At 49.7% G+C, this 20046-nt stretch overlaps 3 protein-coding genes and 2 non-coding genes across 8 annotated transcripts; 3 read left to right on the top strand and 2 right to left on the bottom strand.

The window, feature by feature from the left end:
* Positions 1-103: 103 nt before the first annotated feature.
* PWWP3A (PWWP domain containing 3A, DNA repair factor) lies at positions 104-10417 on the top strand. 4 transcript variants are annotated; one of them, XM_037384417.1, is made up of 15 exons: positions 104-180; positions 593-641; positions 1118-1213; positions 1476-1564; positions 1947-2017; positions 2429-3343; positions 3983-4102; positions 4549-4619; positions 5107-5183; positions 5684-5744; positions 6292-6367; positions 6495-6545; positions 6955-7385; positions 8279-8367; positions 8613-10417. In XM_037384417.1, exons 3-15 carry the CDS (start codon positions 1157-1159, stop codon positions 8689-8691), a joined length of 2187 nt encoding a protein of 728 aa, XP_037240314.1. In that variant the 5' UTR covers positions 104-180; positions 593-641; positions 1118-1156; the 3' UTR covers positions 8692-10417. The 4 variants fall into 4 exon arrangements, with proteins under 4 accessions (XP_037240314.1, XP_037240311.1, XP_037240312.1 ...); XM_037384414.1 differs by having other exon boundaries at positions 106-180; positions 2429-3427; XM_037384415.1 differs by having other exon boundaries at positions 132-169; positions 2429-3427.
* Positions 10418-10459: 42 nt separating this feature from the next.
* Positions 10460-10532, bottom strand: TRNAF-GAA. Its single transcript has one exon. It is a non-coding gene; the product is annotated as a tRNA-Phe (tRNA).
* Positions 10533-10729: 197 nt separating this feature from the next.
* TRNAN-GUU lies at positions 10730-10803 on the top strand. Its single transcript has one exon. It is a non-coding gene; the product is annotated as a tRNA-Asn (tRNA).
* Positions 10804-10955: 152 nt separating this feature from the next.
* NDUFS7 (NADH:ubiquinone oxidoreductase core subunit S7) lies at positions 10956-15244 on the top strand. The gene is made up of 8 exons (XM_037384591.1): positions 10956-11052; positions 11546-11582; positions 11909-11977; positions 12372-12489; positions 13214-13393; positions 13478-13524; positions 14358-14446; positions 14947-15244. Exons 1-8 carry the CDS (start codon positions 11037-11039, stop codon positions 15042-15044), a joined length of 654 nt encoding a protein of 217 aa, XP_037240488.1. The 5' UTR covers positions 10956-11036; the 3' UTR covers positions 15045-15244.
* Positions 15245-15709: 465 nt separating this feature from the next.
* GAMT (guanidinoacetate N-methyltransferase) lies at positions 15710-19017 on the bottom strand. Its single transcript, XM_037384583.1, has 6 exons — positions 18751-19017; positions 18011-18156; positions 17867-17930; positions 17402-17469; positions 16860-16970; positions 15710-16515 (listed from the first exon to the last, which is right to left on the bottom strand). Exons 1-6 carry the CDS (start codon positions 18938-18940, stop codon positions 16375-16377), a joined length of 720 nt encoding a protein of 239 aa, XP_037240480.1. The 5' UTR covers positions 18941-19017; the 3' UTR covers positions 15710-16374.
* Positions 19018-20046: the final 1029 nt, after the last annotated feature.

Here is a 20046-nt window from a genome sequence, read left to right as displayed (position 1 = left end):
GCGGACGTCTTGATTGGTAGGAGCGTGTGTGGTTGGCGGCGGGAAGGAAGCGTTCTGAGCGCGAATGGGGGTCACTGATTGGCTGTCGCCTTTGGCGGGGAGGACGGCGCATGCGCACAGCCGGCCAGGGCGGTGGCCTGGTGTGGGAGGGGCGGCATCGCAGAGCTAGGTTCGGGCACGGTAATGGCCGCCTGGGGCCTCGCACCGGCAGGGGGGAGGAGGGGGGCGGCGGCGGCGGCTTGGCGCCTCGCCGCCTCGCAGTGGGGCTGACGAAACGCGAGGGCGGGCGGCCCGTCCCCTCAGCGCTGTGGGAGCCCCCAGGCTGGGGGCGCCGGGCCCACTTCCCCTACGCTTCGGCCCTTCTCTGGTGGTGGGGCCCGGCGGCGCGGCCCGCGCCGCTCAGAGCTGGGCCCGGCGCTGAGCGCGGGGAGGCCGGGGCAGGGGCGGCCCGGGCAGGGGGAGCAGGCCGAGGTGGAGCTGCAGGAGCGTCGTGGTTTCCCGGAGCCGCTCAGCCATGGGTTTAGTCCCTACCCGAGCCCGTGGGACTTGGCCTTCAGCACTGTAGTAACATCTGCTTCTCCCTGTGTTTCAGTGGCAGGACCACGTTCCGGTGTGCCGGGCAAGCTTAAACCATCGGCTTTGTAAGTACGGGAAGATTTGCTTCTCCTTAATGGGTCCTTTCTTAAAGCCTTTCATGTCTTAAAGAAACATGCACGGGTTCTGGAGCTGGTTCACTCGGTTTACGATTGTAAACTACATGTATCAATGGGCACAGGATGGTGTCATTTGTAGGATATGACAAGTGATGTCTATTGGCAGGATTTGGTAGCAGGGAGCTGCAGAACGTGCAAGCCCACAGCAGTGTATTTTGTTTGTTTGTGACAGTGTTTTCTACACTTACGTATTCCGTAAAGCCACCTTATGTTGCACGGCTATAGAAAGATACTCTATTAGAACTTAAATATTGGAGAATGTGTGCAGACTATTAGTCCAGTGATCTCAAAGGTAAAGCAATATATAACGATAATAATGTCTTCAGTTCAAGTTCTACATTTCTTTTTAAAAAAGCGAGACAAAAATGGACTAAATGTTGGGTAACTCTTCCCTTCTTCTTTAGAGCACACTGGAATTTTCCTTTTCTACTTGAAACACAGTCATGACAGATCAAGAGTATGTTCTTTGCATGTGGAAGGAGCATTTATGGCCAGCAAAGGTAAAGTAGATCTTCAAATGAGGAAAGGTTTCTGGATATAAATTAATACTGGGTCAACAGCGTAGTAAGTAAGTGTTCCCAGTAAACACATACATAGTTTTAAAAAGAGCTACTCTGTAGAGATCCTAATGCTGCACTCAGATGCCATGGAATATCAGTCTGTTCTGTGCTGCTCATACTAAAAATATTTTTCCCAGACCTGTCCTATATTCTAAGAGATTTGTTCAAGGATTTTAAATGCATATTTTTCCCTTGAATGTAGGTTTTGTGCAAAACTGGAGTTGCTGGGAAAACATCTGTTACTAATGCAAAGGAGACTTTTAAAGTTGAAATAGTTGGCTTGGCAGAACAGTTAAGTATCCTTGTTACTGGTGTATGTTTGCACTCTTAGACATTTAAAAAAGAAAAAGTAATCTGTTTATCCAAAGATACCTGTGAAATGAAATCATTGATTTACAGAAGCATCAGGTAGCTAACCCACAACCCATTGCTTCTTTAGAGCTGGTCATAGAACTGTCTTGTGGAACATCTATAAATAACATGCTTATCTTGGAATGCTCAGGCATTCTTCATGTGGGTGGGTTTTTTTTCTTTTTCTTCTGTTAACAAATACAGGTTTTGTGGGGGGGAAAAAAAAAAAGTACTGCAAATTTCTTGCCACATGAAGGCAGTGTCGTGCTGTTGGTGGGGTTTAATAGTGTGATGTTTTCAGTCCGTGTTCTTGTATTTTCAGGATTAGTGTGAACTGTGCAGATGCTGTACCGCTGAAGAAAGAATGTATAGAAAACATCGCCTCTAACTTAAGTGAGATGTCAAACCATTTGCTGCCTTGTTTATATTCTCTGTGTAAAATACACACAAGTAGTTAGCCTGGTGGGCAGTAGTTATATATTGCACTTACGTATTTATGAAGGGGGTGTTTTTTGCATTTCTTTTCCCCTCTTGCCATTCAGTTCATAAAGTTTGAAAATAGACTAAATGGGATCACAGCTACTTTTGCTCTTCCTTTATGTAATGTGTTGGAAGGAATGGAGAAACTTGTATTTCCATCAAAACAGGGCATTGGAAGGTTGTGCTTTGTGTGTCCCTATATATTTTGCCTAAGAATCATGGATGATTGAAGTGTTAAGTTGCATCTTAAATAAAAGATGCACTTATTTCTTTCTTATATACAAGTAAAGGTCATTGCATTTATTGCATGTTCTTCTTCATCAGATCAAAACAATAATTCAAGTGATGCTGTCAAAGAACTGACATATCGCCGTTCTCTTAAAATTGCCCTGGATATTTTGAATCAAAATGACTCAGCCAAACACGTACCACCTTCAGAAGAAGGACCGAATACTCAGTTATCCCAGGAGAACAATGTAGAATTTCTCTCATCTACCCACTTACGTAGCTGTCGATCGCTTTTTCACTCCAAAGACAAGCCAAAGCCTAAGGCTTCTGGAATGACGAAAAGGGAACAAGAAAATAACCCCAGCCTGAAGACTGATACAAAAGAAGAAACCCAGAAAGGTTCTGTCATTTTGGAGAACGCTAAAGCACATGAAAGTGGAACAGACCCTTCCAGATGTGGTGCTGGGGACTTGAACAATACATCAAAGTCACATAGTCAAAATTGCAAAATATCAGAATCACTACGAGGACAGAAAAAAACCAAACCCAGCTCACTGAAAAAGTCCAAAACAAGTAATGAAGTCTCCCTTGTGCCAAAGGAGGAAAAAAGTAAGCAAGGAAGAAAAGGACAAAGAGGTGCAGGATCACCCATATCGTGTAGGAATGATTTCCCCGAGGATCAAGGACAGCTGCTTGCTGAGGAAGGGTCTCTGCTGTCTGTCCCCTGCACATCTGGCACGGTGGTACCTGTCCGCAGGGCAAACAGCAGAGGGGACCCTAGGAGGACATTACTGGATTCCTCTTGTAAAAGTGCCTTGGATGATTATGAAAAAAGCATCAATAACGACAGTGAAAGTCTAGCAAAGCCATTAAATAGAAGTGAAAAGCCAGTGAGTTTAAAATGGAATGATGGAGATCAGCAGATCAGTGCAACTGTGTCCTCGTACAGAAAAACGAATTGCCCTGGGTCTTCGAGCCATGGGATGTGTTCTGAGAGCTTCCCCTCTCTGTGTAAGGAGGAGGAAAAGAAAACTTTATACATGGTTATGAATAAAGTGAAGCAGTTTCAGCTGCCTGACTTTGAGGAAGATGAAGGTGGGCAGATCACTGGGGGAAGGGAAAACATCCCATCTGATAGTCGAGCACTCTTGCTCATCTTGGACTGTTGCATTGCTTTTGTGAATATTTCCTTTTGGTTTAGGTTTTGGAGAACTTAAAAATGCAATCGCTTTAGTCCTGGCTAAAGGTTAGTGTGGCTTTTAGGTTGTCCAGAGTTGTTCAGGGTTTTGCATTGAAAAACTGTAATTAACAGTAATCGTTACCCTTTGCTAGAGGACCTGCTAATTTCACACTTAGGTTTTTTTCTGTGCTGCTGTCTGGTTAGTGTTGAGATGAAATGATGTTATGTAAAGGAACAGGCTGGTACAGAGTTCTGAAACAAGCCCGTTCTTGTTCCTTTCCCTTTTTAATTCAGATAATTAAGCTTTTACCTAGGCAAAGAATTGAGAGTGTGTATGGTGTGACTGATCCTTGCGTTACAGTGACTCATGCTGCTGTGGAATCACTTCCACAGTTGTGTGTTTCGCCTGGTCTGAAGCTGATACTTACCATCCCACCCTTACGAACGCTGGTGCTTGTTGCTGTTCACAGGGATGGAATCGTCTGACCTGCCCTCAGAGGCACTTCCCTCAGAGAGTCTGTTTTGTCTCTCGGCTCTGGTAGATGAAGAGGAGGAGGATGAGGAACTTCCTAGTGTTTTATCACATCAAGGTGAGATTTACACATCTGTGTACTTATGTGAGACTTCTTTACCCAAGATTGGTGTGCTCTTTCAGGGGGGTGTGTGCTTCTAGTTTGCCAATGAGCTATGGTAATGAGTCCTGACCTTTCTAGAAAGTGAATCCAACTTTGTTCAGGCTTGGAATAAAATGCATTTCCTGGATGCCCCAAAAAGGCTTTTTGAAACAGAATGGAATGCACATTGTTGTGAAACTGGGCAAGGCCCTAGGGTTGACATTTCTGAGTTCCATTGTTCAGAGCTACCTGTGCTGTGTTTTGGGGGGTGTGGAGGTGGGCGTTCTGTCACCTTACTTGAAACCTGTAAAAGTATTGAAGTGAAACTCCTAGAAGGAGGCTGACAAGAGAAGGTGAGCCAACTGTCTTGGCTGGTTTGTTTTTTGGGTTTTTTTAAGAATTACTTTATTTTTTCATCATAGAACCACAATCAATTGAAGAAGGGATTTTGGTCTGGTGCAAATTGCGAAGGTATCCTTATTGGCCAGCAGTGGTAAGAACAGCTCACTGCCTTCTTAGGGTGATATTGCAAGGGGTCTGATAAGGAGCAGCTTACCGAGTGCTTGAGTATCTTTTGCCCTTCTTGACTTGTGTAGAGCTGGTAATGTTAAAGATCTTCCAGTAGAAGTGTTCCAAAGGTAATAAAAATAAATTTGCATGTGACAAAAGCATGTAAAAAATGAAAAGTGGTTAGTTCACATGTGTTTATATTGGAGCAGAGGACTACTACTGAGCTTTTGTGTCTTGTATCGTGAAGTAGGGTTGTTGCACCCAGCAAACAGAGGAGGATGGGCCCTTGTGCACTAACAAAAAATGCTTCATTTGGGTAACTTGCTATTCTTGCCACTTCAAACTTGAAGGAAGTTAAACAAATATGAAAAATTAAGTATGGGGTGTATTGTATAATATCTATGCAAAATGCTTCTGCTTTGTAAGAGTATTAGGATTCTGGGTTGCTAATGAGGCTATCCTTTCAAAAGGTTAAATATGTGAAGCGGAAATACAGAAAGGCATGTGTGCTCTTAATAGAAGGAAATACAAATGACAAGACAAAAGGGTAAGTGCTGTGGATTCTAATCACGTCCCGAACATTCAGTTTCTTTTACGTGGTGTCCTGTACTCTCTTCCTGGTACAGGGCAATTACACTGTCAGTGAAAACTGAGGTTGATCTCAGAAGGAGGGACCAAGTAAGGTAGGGATTTGCAGGTATGCTTAATGCTGCCAGTTGGGACAGGCTGGCATTTTTGTGAACAGCTGACATTTATGTCAGGAAGAAAAAAAAGGGCTGGGGACCCAGCTAGTGAGTTTTACATGCGGTACCTAAACTTTCTGGAAACACTCAAGGCTTGCCTTGAGTTTTATTTTAAAAAACAGGTACTTCTCATTTGTTAAAAGATTCCATAACTTTAGCTTATTATGAAAACTGAAACTAGTAAAACCAGTGTTCCTGAATTCCTTATGAAATCTGGTTTTCAGGGAGATGTAGAATTGCAGTAAATAGAGAGGTGCAACTGAACTGCCTCTTTTCCCTAAACATGTTCCTTTGTTTCATCAAGTTTCTTGGTACCTCTTAAGAATCTGAAGCACTTTGATTGTAAAGAAAAGCAACACCTCATAGTAAGTACTACATGTAACTATAAGTTATACATGTGTTGGGAAAATCAAGTTGTATATACAATGTATAACTGATGGGGGGAGGGAGTGTGGTGCAGTGGGCTGGTCTGGGTGTTTCCACAGTTGTCTGTTCTCGCTCCCTCTATTCAACAAAGTAAAAAAAAAAAAACCAAAAAAACGTTAATTCATGCTGCACAAGGTGGAGAATAATATGGGAGGGGGATCCCCTGACACCTTTCTCTGCCTTGGTGAGGCTGCTGCTCAGAATACCGCTGTATGTGGGAGGCAGGCGTTGCTGAGGACTCTTGCTGTGTTCTCACTTGTGAGTTTTCTAAGCAGCTCTCATGCTGCATGACAAAGTGATGGCAGAAGTTGAATTTCAGGAGAATACAGAAGATGACAAGTAAACTTTGATTGATTATCGTTAGCTGTTGCCTGGTTAGTGTCCTAGACTTAAAAGGTGCAATGGGCTACTTTGGTTTTGGTTTTTTAGGACTGTAAATGGCGCTATTTTGTGTTTGGGTTTTTTTTGGTTTTTTTTTTTTTGTAGGAACAAGCCAAGGAAGATTATCGCCAAGAAATTGAGTGGTGTATTCGATTGATTTCTGATTATCGCATTAGAGTAGGTAAGTAGATGAGTTGGATAATGTCATGTGTCCTGATGTACATCAGAAAAAAGATAATGCCAAAACTGTCAGCTTTGTTTCATAGGCTTAATTGAACTGATAAATAACCCTGGTTTGGGCTTTTTAGGTTGTCACTCTTTTACGGGATCCTTCTTGGAATATTTTGCTGCTGATATCAGTAAGTGAATATATGATCTTTTGTATTCTCCTCTTACCTACTAAATTTAGCATTCATGTTTACGTGTGTTTTGAGTTAGGCATTGGACCCAGTGAGGGGGTACAGTTAAAATTACTAGTTATTGCGCCCTAAGGTTTTTCAGTCCCACAATAGCAGTTAAACGTTGATTGTTAAAGGCAGTCAGGTAACTGGTGACTTTGTGTTGTAGAGAGTTAATTTCAGAACTCCTGTCAGAGTTTCAACTCCCTAGTCTTTTAAGACAAAATTAATATTTGGTGGGGTAGGGGAGGAAGAAAACCAACTCCTTTATCAAGAAAATCCCTTTTTGTAGTTGTGTATGTAAATACACATGTAAGAGAGCTTCTTGTTTTGTGTATTTAAGTAAGAATGATTGTGGCTTTTCTTTCAGGCTACCCAGTCAGAAAGGAAGGTTATCAAGGTTTAGTCCAAATGACCTTTCCAAACATAGCAGATGAACATATTGAGGAGTATGTTGAAGAAACTTCACCTCGGAAACCCTCCAAGAAACTTCTTCCTGACAGAACAAGAGCCGCTAGAGATAAAGCGAATAAAAAGATAGTGGAGTTTATAGTGAAGATGAAGGGGGCTGAAGAGCATCTTTTGGCTATTTTGAAAAGCAGAAAACAATCCCGCTGGCTCAAGGAATTCCTGAATTCAAGTCAGTATGTGACCTGCATTGAAACTTATTTAGAGGATGAAGAACAATTAGACCTTGTAGTGAACTACTTGAAGGAAGTATATCATGAAACACACAGTAAAAATCTGCATCAAATAAATGGAGATGGAATCAAATTTATTTCAGACGTCCTTTTGCCTGAAGTAAGTAAACACGAAACACTGAGAAAAGTACATGTTTAAGTAAATAACACTAGATTTGGGTGATTTGAGGTGAATGACTTGCGGACTGTTCCCCGGTCTGCCCACCAACTTGGGTCATGGTCCATTCTGCTCCAGGGCCACGGAGCTGTGCTGATCTGTGTGTATCTTGGGTGAAGAATACTAAACTTGGGACAGGAAGCTCTTAAGCCACGTTCATTGGCTAGTAATTGGAGAACAAATACGTTTACATTACATCTTGGAGTAAATAACTAACTAAAGCCCCAGGGTTAATAGCTACGTACTTCCTGTGGGTGCTTTGGATGTTAGTAGGCTGACAGGGTTTTGGCTGAGATGTGAACTAGTGTCATTCAAAATGCTGTGTGTTAGCACAGAATGGAGAGTCTTTAGGTAGTGTGATATTTTTAAAGGCAGAATGATTGCTTTGTGCTGTATTTTGATTACTTCCAAAATGCTTCAAAGCTTTGTGTTGTGGTTTGTTTGGCTGTTTTTTTTTTAATCTGGCAAGTTATCTCTGGGTTTTCTTGGGTTCTTTGTTGGGGGGTGGGTGGGTTGTTTGTTTTAACAGTTGTGCTTTTAGATACTTATTGTTCTTCCTAGGAGCTCACCTGGGAGAGCATTAGTAACTTCTGTAGAAACAAAATTAGTATGAAGAATAGTTTAATCTGGTTATAAAAATACTCCTCTGGGAATGCTAAAGGACAATTTTTATTATTTATTTAAGACCTTCAGGTAAACAACAAGTAACTTCAAGTTTTCTAAGTGGTTGAGGAACCTTATTCTGAAAATGTGCTCATCTGCTGAGACAGTTTCAATTCACTGGTTGTAATTTATCTTTTGTTTCACAAGTATAATTTAAATAAATACTTTTATAGGCCATCATTTATGCAATTTCTGTTGTGGATGACATTGATTACAAGAAGGCAGAGGAGAAGTACATAAAAGGACCATCTGTGAGCAAGAGGTATCTTTTTATTTTTAGTATTCTCTGAATTTTTCTTACTAGTTTACTGTTTATACAGAAAAGTGTTGTGCATAAGGGCAGGAGAGTTCAGTATCCTCCCTCCGTTATGGCAAGCTTTCTCACTGTCTAAGTATCAAAATTATTAAAGGTGGGAAGCATTCTTGCCAAGTTAGTGTAACATGCTGTGAACTGTTTAATATGTTAAGATTATTTTTACTACAGAACTTCAACGTGTTTCTTTTCAGGGAGAGAGAAATATTTGATGAAGAAATTATAGGAAGAAAAAAGCGGAAGACCAAACCAGCATCTGCAGGCAGCACCTGAACGGTGGTACAAACTTTCCCAAGTCACACTGGCACTGACTATATATAACAAAGTGGTTATTTATATAAAATGTGTAATTTTTAGCATCTATGTGCATATCTTCAAAAAAAATGTAACCATTCTAATGAGATACTACTGTCAAGTCAGATACAGTTGTGTCTTCAGTTCTTGCTCTCGATTCCACGGATGGGAGCTCCACGATGCTTCCTCTGGTTTTGCTGTGTTGACCTGCCCATAAAAGCCACCGCAAACAGTGGAGGAGTGCCGTGGGTGCACGGCCGCCTCGGTCCTCATCCATTCAGTGTACTTGGAGCCTTTGAAAGTTCTACGTTAAGTGCTTTGCAGACCTCCTTGATATAATACTAAGTTTTATATGAATTATTTTGGCCAACTATCTGACAAAGGAAGGGCTTTGTCCTCAGAAGCGCGCGTACTGGTAAATGATGTAGCCAGATATTGCCTGATGACTTCACTGCTACTGACTGTGTGCAGGTTTCCCACCTGGAAACATTTCCAGTGGTGACTGTTCTTGCTTTACTTTTCTCTCAAACTGTGGGAAATAAAATTGGTACCTAGCGATGCAATCCAAATAACAAGGGCTAGGGTTTTGTTGATGGGACAGCTGTAAAATTCAGTGGGAAAGGAATCAAGTGTTTGCTTAAACAAAAACCCAGTCACTTTTCCTCTTACAAGTGAAACCATTTTGAATGCTGTTTTATTCGGTTTTAAGGCTGTGACTTTAGGAACGCTTTTAATTGTTTTTGTCTGATTTAAGTACCAGATTGAATCATATAGTTTCCTGCCAAGCTTTTGCTACAAGTGTAGCATATTGCAAACGGCCTTTGACAGACTTGTGGTGTTACAACTATTAATGATAAAACCCCAATGATTAATATTTTTCAGTATTTTAATGTAAATATGATCTACTTGCTTGTCCAATAGAAACCAAGATGATTTGAAAATAATGAAGAAGTTTTAAATGTTAATTGGGATACAGTTGTATGTTCTGGCTATAATAATTATCTGAATGTATTTTAATTATGCTTTTAATTATAATGAGTTTCAGATGTGTTTGGCACCCTTATTCATGTTATTAAAGGGACATTCACAAGTACGTAAATTATAGAAATGCAAGAGGTATTTAACTGGATTGTTGGTTATTTTTCACTAACAGTCGTGAGAAGGGATAATGCATTTTCTGTGACAGTATAAATCTGATGACAAGTTGAGAGTGTTGACTCTGGAGCTGTGAGCAGTGCTTACAAATGGAGAGGGGCCAGGGTTTGCGTGCAGATTTGGAAGGCAGAACCTTCCTGCCCTATAAACCTGGCAGTGATGGGGACATTCAGGTATCCTCGGGTTCCCCCTCCTTTAAAACATGAATCATGGGTGTGCTTCTCCATTGAAGTACTGATAAGCTCGTCCTTCAAACCACTGCCCAGAAGCAGAACTCCCAGAACACCTGCCCTTTGTCTCAGTCCTTCCTCTTCATATCTTTTGGCTAATCCTGTCGTGGTTTGATTCAGCATGTTGTCACTTGAAAAATCCACCTGTGTTCCTCTGCCTAAGGAAGTACTTTAAAGAAGGACTCTTTACAATTTAAAATCTTTAAAAACTGCTTCAGGTGTTCAAGGTTACTTTGCAGCGCTATTTGTACCTCGAGACCAAACTCAATCTTGCGATGTCTGGAATTATGTGGTCTTAATTAAAAGTCGGGTGAAACACACGGTCAAAGGCTTGTTGTCGTTCCTTTCTGAAAAAAGGGAGCTGCCGAAACCCGGGATCGAACCAGGGACCTTTAGATCTTCAGTCTAACGCTCTCCCAACTGAGCTATTTCGGCGGCGCGGGAGTAGTGCCCCGGCCGGCCGGTGACGCCCTCTCGCTCGGGTTGGGCCCGGCGGCGGTGGGCGCGCAGCTCCGGGCTGGGGGCGGGAGCGCGCGGCTGTGGCCGGGGACACACAGGGGACACGGGGCGGGGAGCAGCGGCGCGCTCCTTCTCCCCACAGCGGCGGGCGCGGCGGCGGCGGCGGCAGCGAAGTCTCTGTGGCGCAATCGGTTAGCGCGTTCGGCTGTTAACCGAAAGGTTGGTGGTTCGAGCCCACCCAGGGACGGGCCTCTGTTTTCCTGCGCGGCTGTCTCTCCGGGGCTCCGCGGCACCGGGGCGCGCCTGCCGCTTTCTCTCCGCGTTTTGCCGCGGGCCGGGGCAGGGCCCGGCGAGGGCCAGCGGAACCCCCCGCGCCGCCCCGCGTTCCCCGCCGGCGCGCTAAGGCGGCGCACCGGGTCCGCGCCGGGCCGCTTAGCGAGTGCACCGCGCCCAGAGGTTGTCTGAAGGGCTGCGGCCGAGATGGCGGCGGTGGGCTGTGAGCGGGGCTGGGGGGCTGGGACCAGGCCTCGGCCCTCTGCGGAGGGACTGGGACGGGACGGAGGCCTGAGGGGGTCAGCGGGCCGGGGGCTGCGGGGCTCTAAGGGGGTCACCGGGCCGGGGGCTGCGGGGCCCTGAGGGGGTCACCGGGCTGCGGGGCTCTGAGAGGGGTCACCGGGCCGGGGGCTGCGGGGCCCTGAGGGGGTCACCGGGCCGGGGGCTGCGGGGCTCTGGGGGGGACACCGGGCCGGGGACTGCGGGGCCCTGAGAGGGGGGCCCCCGCTGGGGGCTCCGGGCCGAGGCAGGGCCTGCTGCTGTCCTCGGGGGTGACTCTCGTCCTTGGGGCTGAGGGCGTTCGCTGTCCCTGTCCCTCCGGGGCAGCCCTGGGCCCCGGGGCGGGAGTCCCACGTTTTGCTCTCTCCCGGGTTCGGGCTTTTCCCCACGGTGACGGTCAATGGCCAGAGCTGAGCTCTCCTGTGCTCTCCTTGCAGGTCTTCGCCTCCCTCGGCGCGGCGTGCTGGGCTGGTGGTGAGAGCCGGGGCTGGAGGGTGCTGGGTGTCCCTGCGAGCGCTGGTGCAGGGGGAGCGGGGGCAATGGCACCCCTGAGCCCCGCGGCTGCCAGCGGCTGCCCCTGTGCCAGGGAGCCCCAAGTGAGCTGGGTCGGGGGGGTGGGAAGGGTTGGGTGTTTGGCAGCGGGGTTTGATCGGAGCACTTGCTTTTCTCGTTTCTGGGCCGTTCTGCTCCCCGTGGGGAGAGCACCGGTGCCAGTGCGTGCTCCTGCAGGGCCGAGGCTGGACAGCGTGGGGCTGTGCCACCGTGTCACATGGAGGTGCAATGGTTTTTATTTTTCCCAGGCCTGGTCCTGTGTCATCTGTTCACACTCGGCTGCTCCATCAGACGCCAGCGGCTGACCGTGCTGACAGGTAACGGCGGCACTGCAGGGCAGGTTCCTCAGCTGTGTCCTTCCTTCCACGGGTGGGAGGGTCCCAAGTGGTACAGCGAAAGAAGCCTTCTGTTCGCTCTGTCTGGCAGGCTGCTGTGAGCCCTGAGGAAGAGCCTGCCAGGCACCCTCTGTAATTGGGGTACAGCAAATAGAAGGGCTCTGGCTCAGCAACAAACTCCACAGATCTCCCCACAGTCAGGGGAAACCCCCCTTGCTATAAACACAGTCTCCAGCAGTAGCGGAGGGTGTGAGGTTGTCCATGAGCAATGTGCCTTGGGTTCTGTATGGGATCGCAGCTCCTTGAGGCTAATGGTTATATTCTACAGTTACACTAAATAATTGGAAACTGACACTACCGCACCGTTTGTCTTCAGCTCTCTCCAAGTCCAGCAAAAGAGTTCAGCTGTTGTCCAGAAAAAATCCTATGTCCCTGCTAGCAGGGGCGAATATATTGTCACCAAACTCGATGACCTGATCAACTGGGCACGAAGGGTGAGTCGCTAAAAGTGTCATGCTCGCTCAGGGAGAAATGGTATCAAATGCTTTGAGGTGCTGGTGGGAAATGGATTTGAGCCATCCCCTCCTCAGGATAAAACCAGATTCAGAATTCTCTGCAGGGAAATAGCCGCGTTTCTTGGCCAGAGGTTGACATTCGGGGCACTGTGTCAGAGCGGAAGAGAGATCCTTGATATGAGGGTGGTGCAAAGCGGCACAGGCTGCCTGTCTAAACAAAGCGGTCTGTCGTTAACAAACAAAAGCCGTTTTCTGATTTTATGCAGTCCTTGTAATGAGCAGCTGCTCTGTGCCATGGAGAAGGCTGCACAAGTGACACTGCCCTGTATCCAGTGTGCTCTGGCTTAGCTGAGTTTTGCCTTCTCTGGTCACTGCTGCCCCTCTGCAGGGCTTCTGAGGTGGCTGCTTTAGCAGTGTGAGATGCAAAGAGGAACGTCTGCACCTTTGAGCACGTTTAGCATCCCTGAGGCTGCAAACGCATAGATCTCTACACATCTGTTTCCCCGGAGCCGTGGGTTTCGCTCTCCTGCATAATGGCAAACACTGGTTTCATTTATGATGCGCTGACTAAACAGACGTGGCAACTTTTCTAGTTTTATTTCTCTTTCTGCCTGATCAACTCGTGTTCTGTGAGCAACCCACACAGGGTCTCAGCTCCTGCTTTCAGTGTTCTTACCCATAACCCGTGTTTCTCCTGCTGCAGAGCTCCTTATGGCCAATGACGTTTGGCCTGGCGTGCTGTGCCGTGGAGATGATGCACATGGCTGCTCCTCGCTATGACATGGACCGCTTTGGGGTGGTGTTTCGGGCTAGTCCCCGGCAAGCTGATGTCATGATTGTGGCTGGCACCCTGACAAACAAAATGGCTCCAGCTCTTCGAAAGGTACAGCCTGTGGTGGATGCCTCATGCACGGCTGCGTGTGCTGTACGCGAGCAGAAAGTGGTCTGAAATGTCTGTGTTCTGCAGGTCTATGACCAGATGCCAGAGCCTCGCTACGTGGTCTCCATGGGGAGGTAAGTGCTGGGACATCCTTACCGCCTTATACTCTGTGGGAGAAATCTGCTGTCTCTGCTCGACAGAGGGGAGTTGAAGGAAGGAGAACCCATTTCTTGTTTGTATTTCCAACCCCTTAAATTATATAAAGAGGCCTTGTTACAAACAAAACATAAAGACTCCCTTTGAGGGTGAGGAGAATGATGTCTGTCAAGTCAGTGTGAACTGCAAAGTCTTCTCAGTGAAAGATTGTGGCGTTTTTGCAGCTGTCAGTGTCCAGGGACTTGTGTATGTCCAGAATCTCAGAGTTTGCATTTAGGCAAAAGGTTTCAAAATGCTTCTGCTGTGTAGCATGAAATCTGAGCTCCGTGGAGCTCTGGCATGGCGGAACTGACAACTTGTTTGTCACCCGGAGCTGCTGGGGCCAAAGGCAGCCGCTTCACCAGGGCCTGGAGGGGACAGAAAGAGTTCTAGAAATGCTTTGTGCTGGTGTGGCAAAATAAAAAGTTTCGCAGTAGAGAGGAAGGACTGCCTGAGTATTTTGTACTTTGTAAGAGTAATGGAAACCGCTTGGTTTGGTTTGATTCGGCTTGAAACGTAACAGCTTGCAGGTGTAGCCTCTGCCTTCCAGCCAGGGCTGGTGACGAGGCTGAATGACCACAGCGTAAACCTTGGCATCCACTCCATCCCTTACTGTAAATGCTGTCGGGTGGCTCCTTGCCTCGCAGCACTTGGGTGCCAGGCTCACCTTCTCCTTTGTCTCCTGCTTATCTTCCCCTGTGGGCTGCTGAACCGTCTTTAAGAAAGCGCTGAAACCTGCCTGACTCCTGAATATATTTCATTCCTCTTACAGCTGTGCCAACGGCGGGGGTTACTACCACTACTCCTACTCTGTGGTGAGGGGCTGTGACCGCATTGTGCCGGTGGACATCTATGTGCCAGGTAGGAAAGACAGCTCTGTGGGCCACGGTGCTAACTCAGAGCAGGATGGGAGTGAAGTTAACTTTGTACATTCGGACAGCGCTTGGTGTCATTTTTAAAGATCTTCTTGTTTCAAACTGTATTGTTAAAGCTGCAGATGCTTCAGCAAGATCTGCCTGGGGCTTTCAGTAAGCGAGTTTAGTTCTGGTGATGTTACTCACCAGTAACTGTTGTGTAAAGTGTGGGCTGTAATTCAGTCAACCACATGCTCTGCTGTGAGATACCACCTTGCTTAAAAGCAAAGCATTTTATAAAGACCTTTTTGTCAAACACCACCGCTTTTGTTTCTTTAAACTAAAGAAGGCCTCTTGCTTTTAAGAACCCTACAGCCTGTGACACGTACAAAGCCAGAGTGAAATCACACCTGCTTCAGCGTAAAGCCTGTGGCTTGTCTGTTCTCTTTGTCAGCTACGTTTCAGTGCAGCTAGCAGCCCCATGGGCTTCCTTTTTCTCTCTCTCAGGTTGCCCACCTACTGCTGAAGCTTTGCTGTACGGAATCCTGCAGCTTCAGAAGAAAATCAAACGAGAGAAGAAGATTCAGATCTGGTACAGGAAATAGCCTCTTATTTATGACCTACCCACTTATTGCCTGCCTGGGGCATCTGCTTGCACTCATACGCACAATAAATCTGTGTTCTCACAAGCCCTCCAAAAAACCTCTACCTGGTTAAGATCCTCTTCTGTCTTTAAAATATCCCTCGTACCTGAAATGTTTTAACTCGTTTAAAAGCTGAATTAAAAAGGACAAGTTGAATTTGATAATGTTCAGTGTGGTTTCTGGTCTCAATAGCCTGCAAGGGAAGGAGAATATTTGAAGTTACCTATCGTGACATAAATGCCTTGCTAGAAACCTGGGACTTGCTCTTTGGCTTTGTTAGGAAGTTTTGAGACCGACACACATCCAGGTGAGCCCCGAGGCCTCCCTGCATTTTGCTTATAATTCCTGCAAAGGATCTAATAAGTCCTTTCTATCTATGTGCACAGCAGCCAGAAATTAGTTATAGTTCTGTAAGTAAAATATTAATGCCCAAAATCAAAATACAACTAATAAAAAGGAACGCTGCAGAACTCCTTAATGCAGTAGGTGTAAAGCAGCGCGTTTTGGTGCTGAATGTGTCCCAGGAGCCTGGTGTGGTGTTCTCCCAGCAGCCTGGGACGAGGAACAGTCATGGCAGAATCACACATGCACTTTTGAAAGACAAATGAAGCGCTCTGAAACAGAAGTTGTGTATTTCATTCTTTTTTTTAATGGATTTTATCTGCTCAGGGTAGACAGAAGAAATGTCATTTATGTGCTGTTGAACTGCAAGGAGGTTATTGGGATCAGAACTAGCCAAAAGCGTTGGGAAACTTCACAGGGGAGTTGCTGCAGGAGCAGCCGAAATGCTGGTTTAGATTATTTGGCTTGTGTGTGGAAAGCCACCCCATGATTTCTAAACATGATCCAGTGTTTAGAGGAAAGGTCTCCGTCCTCGAACCCCTTTGGCTAAAGTCTCTGAGCCATGCTCTGGAATTGCAGCTTAATTGAGGTATTTGGAGACGAGGGCAAGTCTTGAGTGGAAACTTGGCCTCGGGGACAGACGCAGGGTGGGACCCTCCCCCACAGAGCCCAGCAGACACCCTGCCAGGGTGGGGAGCTGTGGGTGACATCCGAGGTGGGGCAGGGAGTCCTTTTGTCCAGAGGTCCCTGGAGACCCAGCACTTCCATCCCAAGCTTCCAGCCATCTCCTGCCTCCAGATAAATCAGCTCCAATCTTCTCTTATTAGCATCAAAGGAGACGAGAGCTTTTCTCCTCCTTGCAGTGCACATACTAGCCTCTCCTCCTTTAGTGTTTGCTTCCTGTGGCTTTGGGGCAGCCCCAAGGGATGGTGCCAGGCTGCCAGCACCCTCAGTGCTTCACGATGATGGGGGTGACCATCTTGTGGAAGGAGTAGTACCTGCAGTCCTTGGGGGAGACCAGGTCCATCACCTTCAGGCTGATGTTCTCCTTCTTGAACCCGGCTTCCACCAGGTGCTCTACCTGGGTCTCCTATAAGAGAGGAGGGAGGGAAAGGAGCAGCAATAGTTTGAGCTGCCTGGATGCGAGTGGAGATACTGTGGAGCCCCAGCCTGCAGGTACACAGGACAGTGCAAGCAGCCAGCTGCAGGGACCCCCGTCTCGGGCTGCTGTGGGCAAAAACCCTCTGACCTTCCCTGAAAGGCTGAGCCCCAGTGTGACGGGGGAGTTAAAACAGCCACGGAGTCGTCTGGCTCGTGCTGCTCCATGGCCATGGTGTCGGACGAATGTGTGCAGGCTGATGTGGTGAGTCTGGGAACTCCAGCTTGGGCTGGGGGTGCCAGCCCCCGTCCCCCAGCCCAGGGAACGACGCTCACCTCAAACATCTGCTCGATGTCGGTGTACTTGGTCTTCAGCAGCTCCCCCCAGGAGGTCAGGTTGCAGTAGGTGAGGATCCCCCCGGGCTGCAGCAAGCGGAAAGCATGGTCCTGCAATGGGAATCGAGGGGGAGCTGGCTCAGCACCCAGCACCCTTGCGCACAGCACCCAGTCTCTGCCTCACCCCCCTTCAAGCTCTCGCTTGTCCCTGCAGAGCTGGATGTTGCCCCAGCCCTCTGTGCCCTCCCACTGCTCCCCTCCAGACGGCTGTGACCGCGCAGACCAAAGGTGCTGCCAATGCCACTGTTGTGCTGGGGACATCAATGGGGACATTGGGTTGTTCCAGAGGCCACTAAATCCCGGGTGGCAGGGAGGGTGCTGGGGACGGCGAGGGCTGCAGAGCAACGCTCAGCTCCAGCTTTGACTCCTGAGGTCCCAAATTCTCCTCCCTGCCCTGTGTGCCCCCAAACCCACCCGAGTGGGGGCTGTGACCCCTTGCAAAGGGCAGGGGGAGGTGTGGGTGCTGCACCCCGGCATACTACCTTGATGAAGTTGAACTGATGCGTGTGCCAGGTCTCCTCCGACAGCGGGTAAGTGTCATACAGGATCCCTGCCCGGGAACCATTCGTTAGCTGCGAGCGACCACTGAGGCACCAGTGGGGCTCACGTGCCGGGGGTGAGATGCCCCTTCATGGCCTGTAACTATTTTTTTCTTATTTCAGTTTGCACCCCATGTCACTGAACCTCAGAAGGCAGCGATGTGCTGCTCCCCAGGACGAGATGCTGCTCCCGGGGGCCCCCAGCTGCAGCCCATCCACATCCCCACTGCTGTGGGAGGGAGCTGGGCCGGGTGCTCACCTGCACCCTGGCCGAGTTGCATCCCCCCCAGCTCCCATGGTGCAGGGACATGCCAGGACCTTTCTTCCCTGGGGCGCCTGCACCCCAAGCTCTGCTGTGGGGGCTCCCACCCCACTGCCCCGTTCCCAGTCCCGCTGGGCTCAGCTCACCCATGAAGTGCCCGTCCGGCAGCGTTGGCACCACCTCCTCCCACAGCCCCTTGAGGGGCACGACCTGCAGGCAGGAGGGCAGAGCGGTGAGGCCCAGCGGCATGTGCCCGCGGGCGCTGGGCACCGGCACAGCCCTCCCCGCACCTTGTGCGGCTGCATCTTGGCCCATTCCTCCAGCCGCTGGAAAACTCCCTCATTGCACTCAATGATCCAGTGCTCCTCGATGTCAAACTCCTCCACCTTGGTGGCGGCGATGGCCATGCCAAAGCCCACCTCCAGCACACGGCCACCTGGGGACAAGAGGGCAGCTGGGGGGGGGTGGGGGGCTGTGCCTCCCCAGAGATGCCAGGCGGCCAGTGCAAGCCCAGCAAATGCAGATCTCTGTTTTTTCTGTGCCTCAGCCCCAAATGCCACCCCTCTCTTTCCATGAATTGGGTTTTTTTTTAGCACAGGATGGGAAAGCGTGGCACTGCCCACACCGCAGTGAGAAGGTGGGAGCAGCCCCGTGTCCCCATCACCCACCACCTCCCTGGTGCACCCTGCAGCAGCCCTTTGCCACCACCGCCCCCCTCCCTGGACAGCTGCAGCGGGAACAAGCCACTGCTCCCAGCCGTGCAAACCCTCCCTCGCCCGCATGCGGGAAATGGAGCCCGAAAAGCAGCAGCTGGGGAACGTGTCACCCCGACACACGAGCCTAAGTGCCACTGCGGCCCCACTGCCACCATCACTGCGTGGGGAACACTGGTGGTGAGTGGGGTGCATGCAGCAGCGTCCCCTGGCAGCAACATTATCCCCGACTTTGTTCACTGGTGGGAAAGCTGCCCTCCCCCCACAACTCAGTTACACCCCATGGCACAGCCCTGAGCCCGCGGGGTCCCCGTTACCCCTCGACGCAGCCACGGCTGCCAGCGAGTGCATGTAGGGGGTCTCCCAGCGCTCCATCACCGGCTTCCCCAGGATCTCCAGGTGGGTGTCAGGCCCATCGTAGGTGGCTGCTGCCTCCCGCCAGGCTGCCCGGCAATCCTCGCCCTCCGCAAAGATCCGTCCCGCTGCCGCCTGGGTGCTCATGGCCATGCCACTGCTGCTGCAGGGGGGAAAGTCCACCCTTGGGCTCAGCGGTGCCGGGGGAGGGAAAGGGCACTGGGGGCTTGGCTGGCTTTAAATAGCCAGGACTGGGAAAGTGCTGAGTGTGCAGGGCAGGCTGGGGCCCTTGGTGGGGAGGGGATCCCTTAGCAGGAGCAGGGGGGGTGGGGTAGGGGCTGCCAGGCCTGCGCAGCCACCAGCACAGCTGTCTCTGTAGGCATGGCCAGGCAGGAGTGGCTGGTGCCCCACGACGCGATGGGGCTAAACTGGGGGGGCGGGGGTGTGTGTGTGGGGTGGGGGGGGGTAAAAGCCCTGCTCCTGGTGGCACCGTGTGCCGTGCTGCACGTGCTCGGGGCAGGAATGAGCAGCATTGCATGGTGGAGCTGGGCTGGATCAGTGCGACACTGGTCAAGGGCTTTGCCCTGAGGGCTACGCACTGTGCTGTGCCCCAACTGGTGCTGTGCTCCAGAGCCATGCACTGTCGCAGTGCTGTGCACTGGGGCCATGCTGCGCTCCAGGGCCATGCACTGGGGCTGTGCTGTGCTCCAGGGCCATGCACTGTGGCTGTGCTGTGCTCCAGGGACATACACTGTGGCTGTGCTGCGCTCCTGGGCCATGCAATGGGGCCATGCTGCATGCCAGGGCCATGCACTTGTGCTGTGCTGCACACCAGAGCCATGCACTGGGGCCATGCTGTGCTCCAGGGCCATGCACTGTGGCTGTGCTGCACTCCAGGGCCGTGCACTGGGGCCGTGCTGTGCTCCAGGGCCATGCACATTGGGGCCGTGCTGCGCTCCAGGGCCATGCACACTGGGGCTGTGCTGCGCTCCAGGACCATGCACATTGGGGCCGTGCTGCGCTCCAGGGCCATGCACACTGGGGCTGTGCTGCGCTCCAGGACCATGCACATTGGGGCCGTGCTGCGCTCCAGGGCCATGCACACTGGGGCTGTGCTGCGCTCCAGGGCCATGCACATTGGGGCCGTGCTGCGCTCCAGGGCCATGCACACTGGGGCTGTGCTGTGCTCCAGGGCCATGCACATTGGGGCCGTGCTGCGCTCCAGGGCCATGCACACTGGGGCTGTGCTGTGCTCCAGG

The sequence above is a fragment of the Falco rusticolus genome, chromosome 4 (assembly GCF_015220075.1).
Source record: "Falco rusticolus isolate bFalRus1 chromosome 4, bFalRus1.pri, whole genome shotgun sequence".
NCBI classification, from domain to species: Eukaryota; Metazoa; Chordata; class Aves; order Falconiformes; family Falconidae; genus Falco; species Falco rusticolus.
Note: the sequence above shows the minus strand (reverse complement) of the source record. Positions and strands in the feature narration are given on the sequence as shown.

Coding starts and splice junctions, on each gene's coding strand:
- PWWP3A (XM_037384414.1), top strand. CDS start 1,157: ATGACAGATCAAGAGTATGTTCTTTGCATGTGGAAGGAGCATTTATGG. Junction 2,018..2,428: donor AAACATCGCCTCTAACTTAA/GTGAGATGTCAA, acceptor CTTCTTCATCAG/ATCAAAACAATAATTCAAGT. Junction 5,184..5,683: donor ACAAATGACAAGACAAAAGG/GTAAGTGCTGTG, acceptor TGTTTCATCAAG/TTTCTTGGTACCTCTTAAGA.
- NDUFS7 (XM_037384591.1), top strand. Junction 12,490..13,213: donor TGATCAACTGGGCACGAAGG/GTGAGTCGCTAA, acceptor CTCCTGCTGCAG/AGCTCCTTATGGCCAATGAC. Junction 13,525..14,357: donor TACGTGGTCTCCATGGGGAG/GTAAGTGCTGGG, acceptor TTCCTCTTACAG/CTGTGCCAACGGCGGGGGTT.
- GAMT (XM_037384583.1), bottom strand. CDS start 18,940: ATGGCCATGAGCACCCAGGCGGCAGCGGGACGGATCTTTGCGGAGGGC. Junction 18,157..18,750: donor AGCCGTGGCTGCGTCGAGGG/GTAACGGGGACC, acceptor TCTTGTCCCCAG/GTGGCCGTGTGCTGGAGGTG. Junction 16,516..16,859: donor ACATCGAGCAGATGTTTGAG/GTGAGCGTCGTT, acceptor CCTCTCTTATAG/GAGACCCAGGTAGAGCACCT.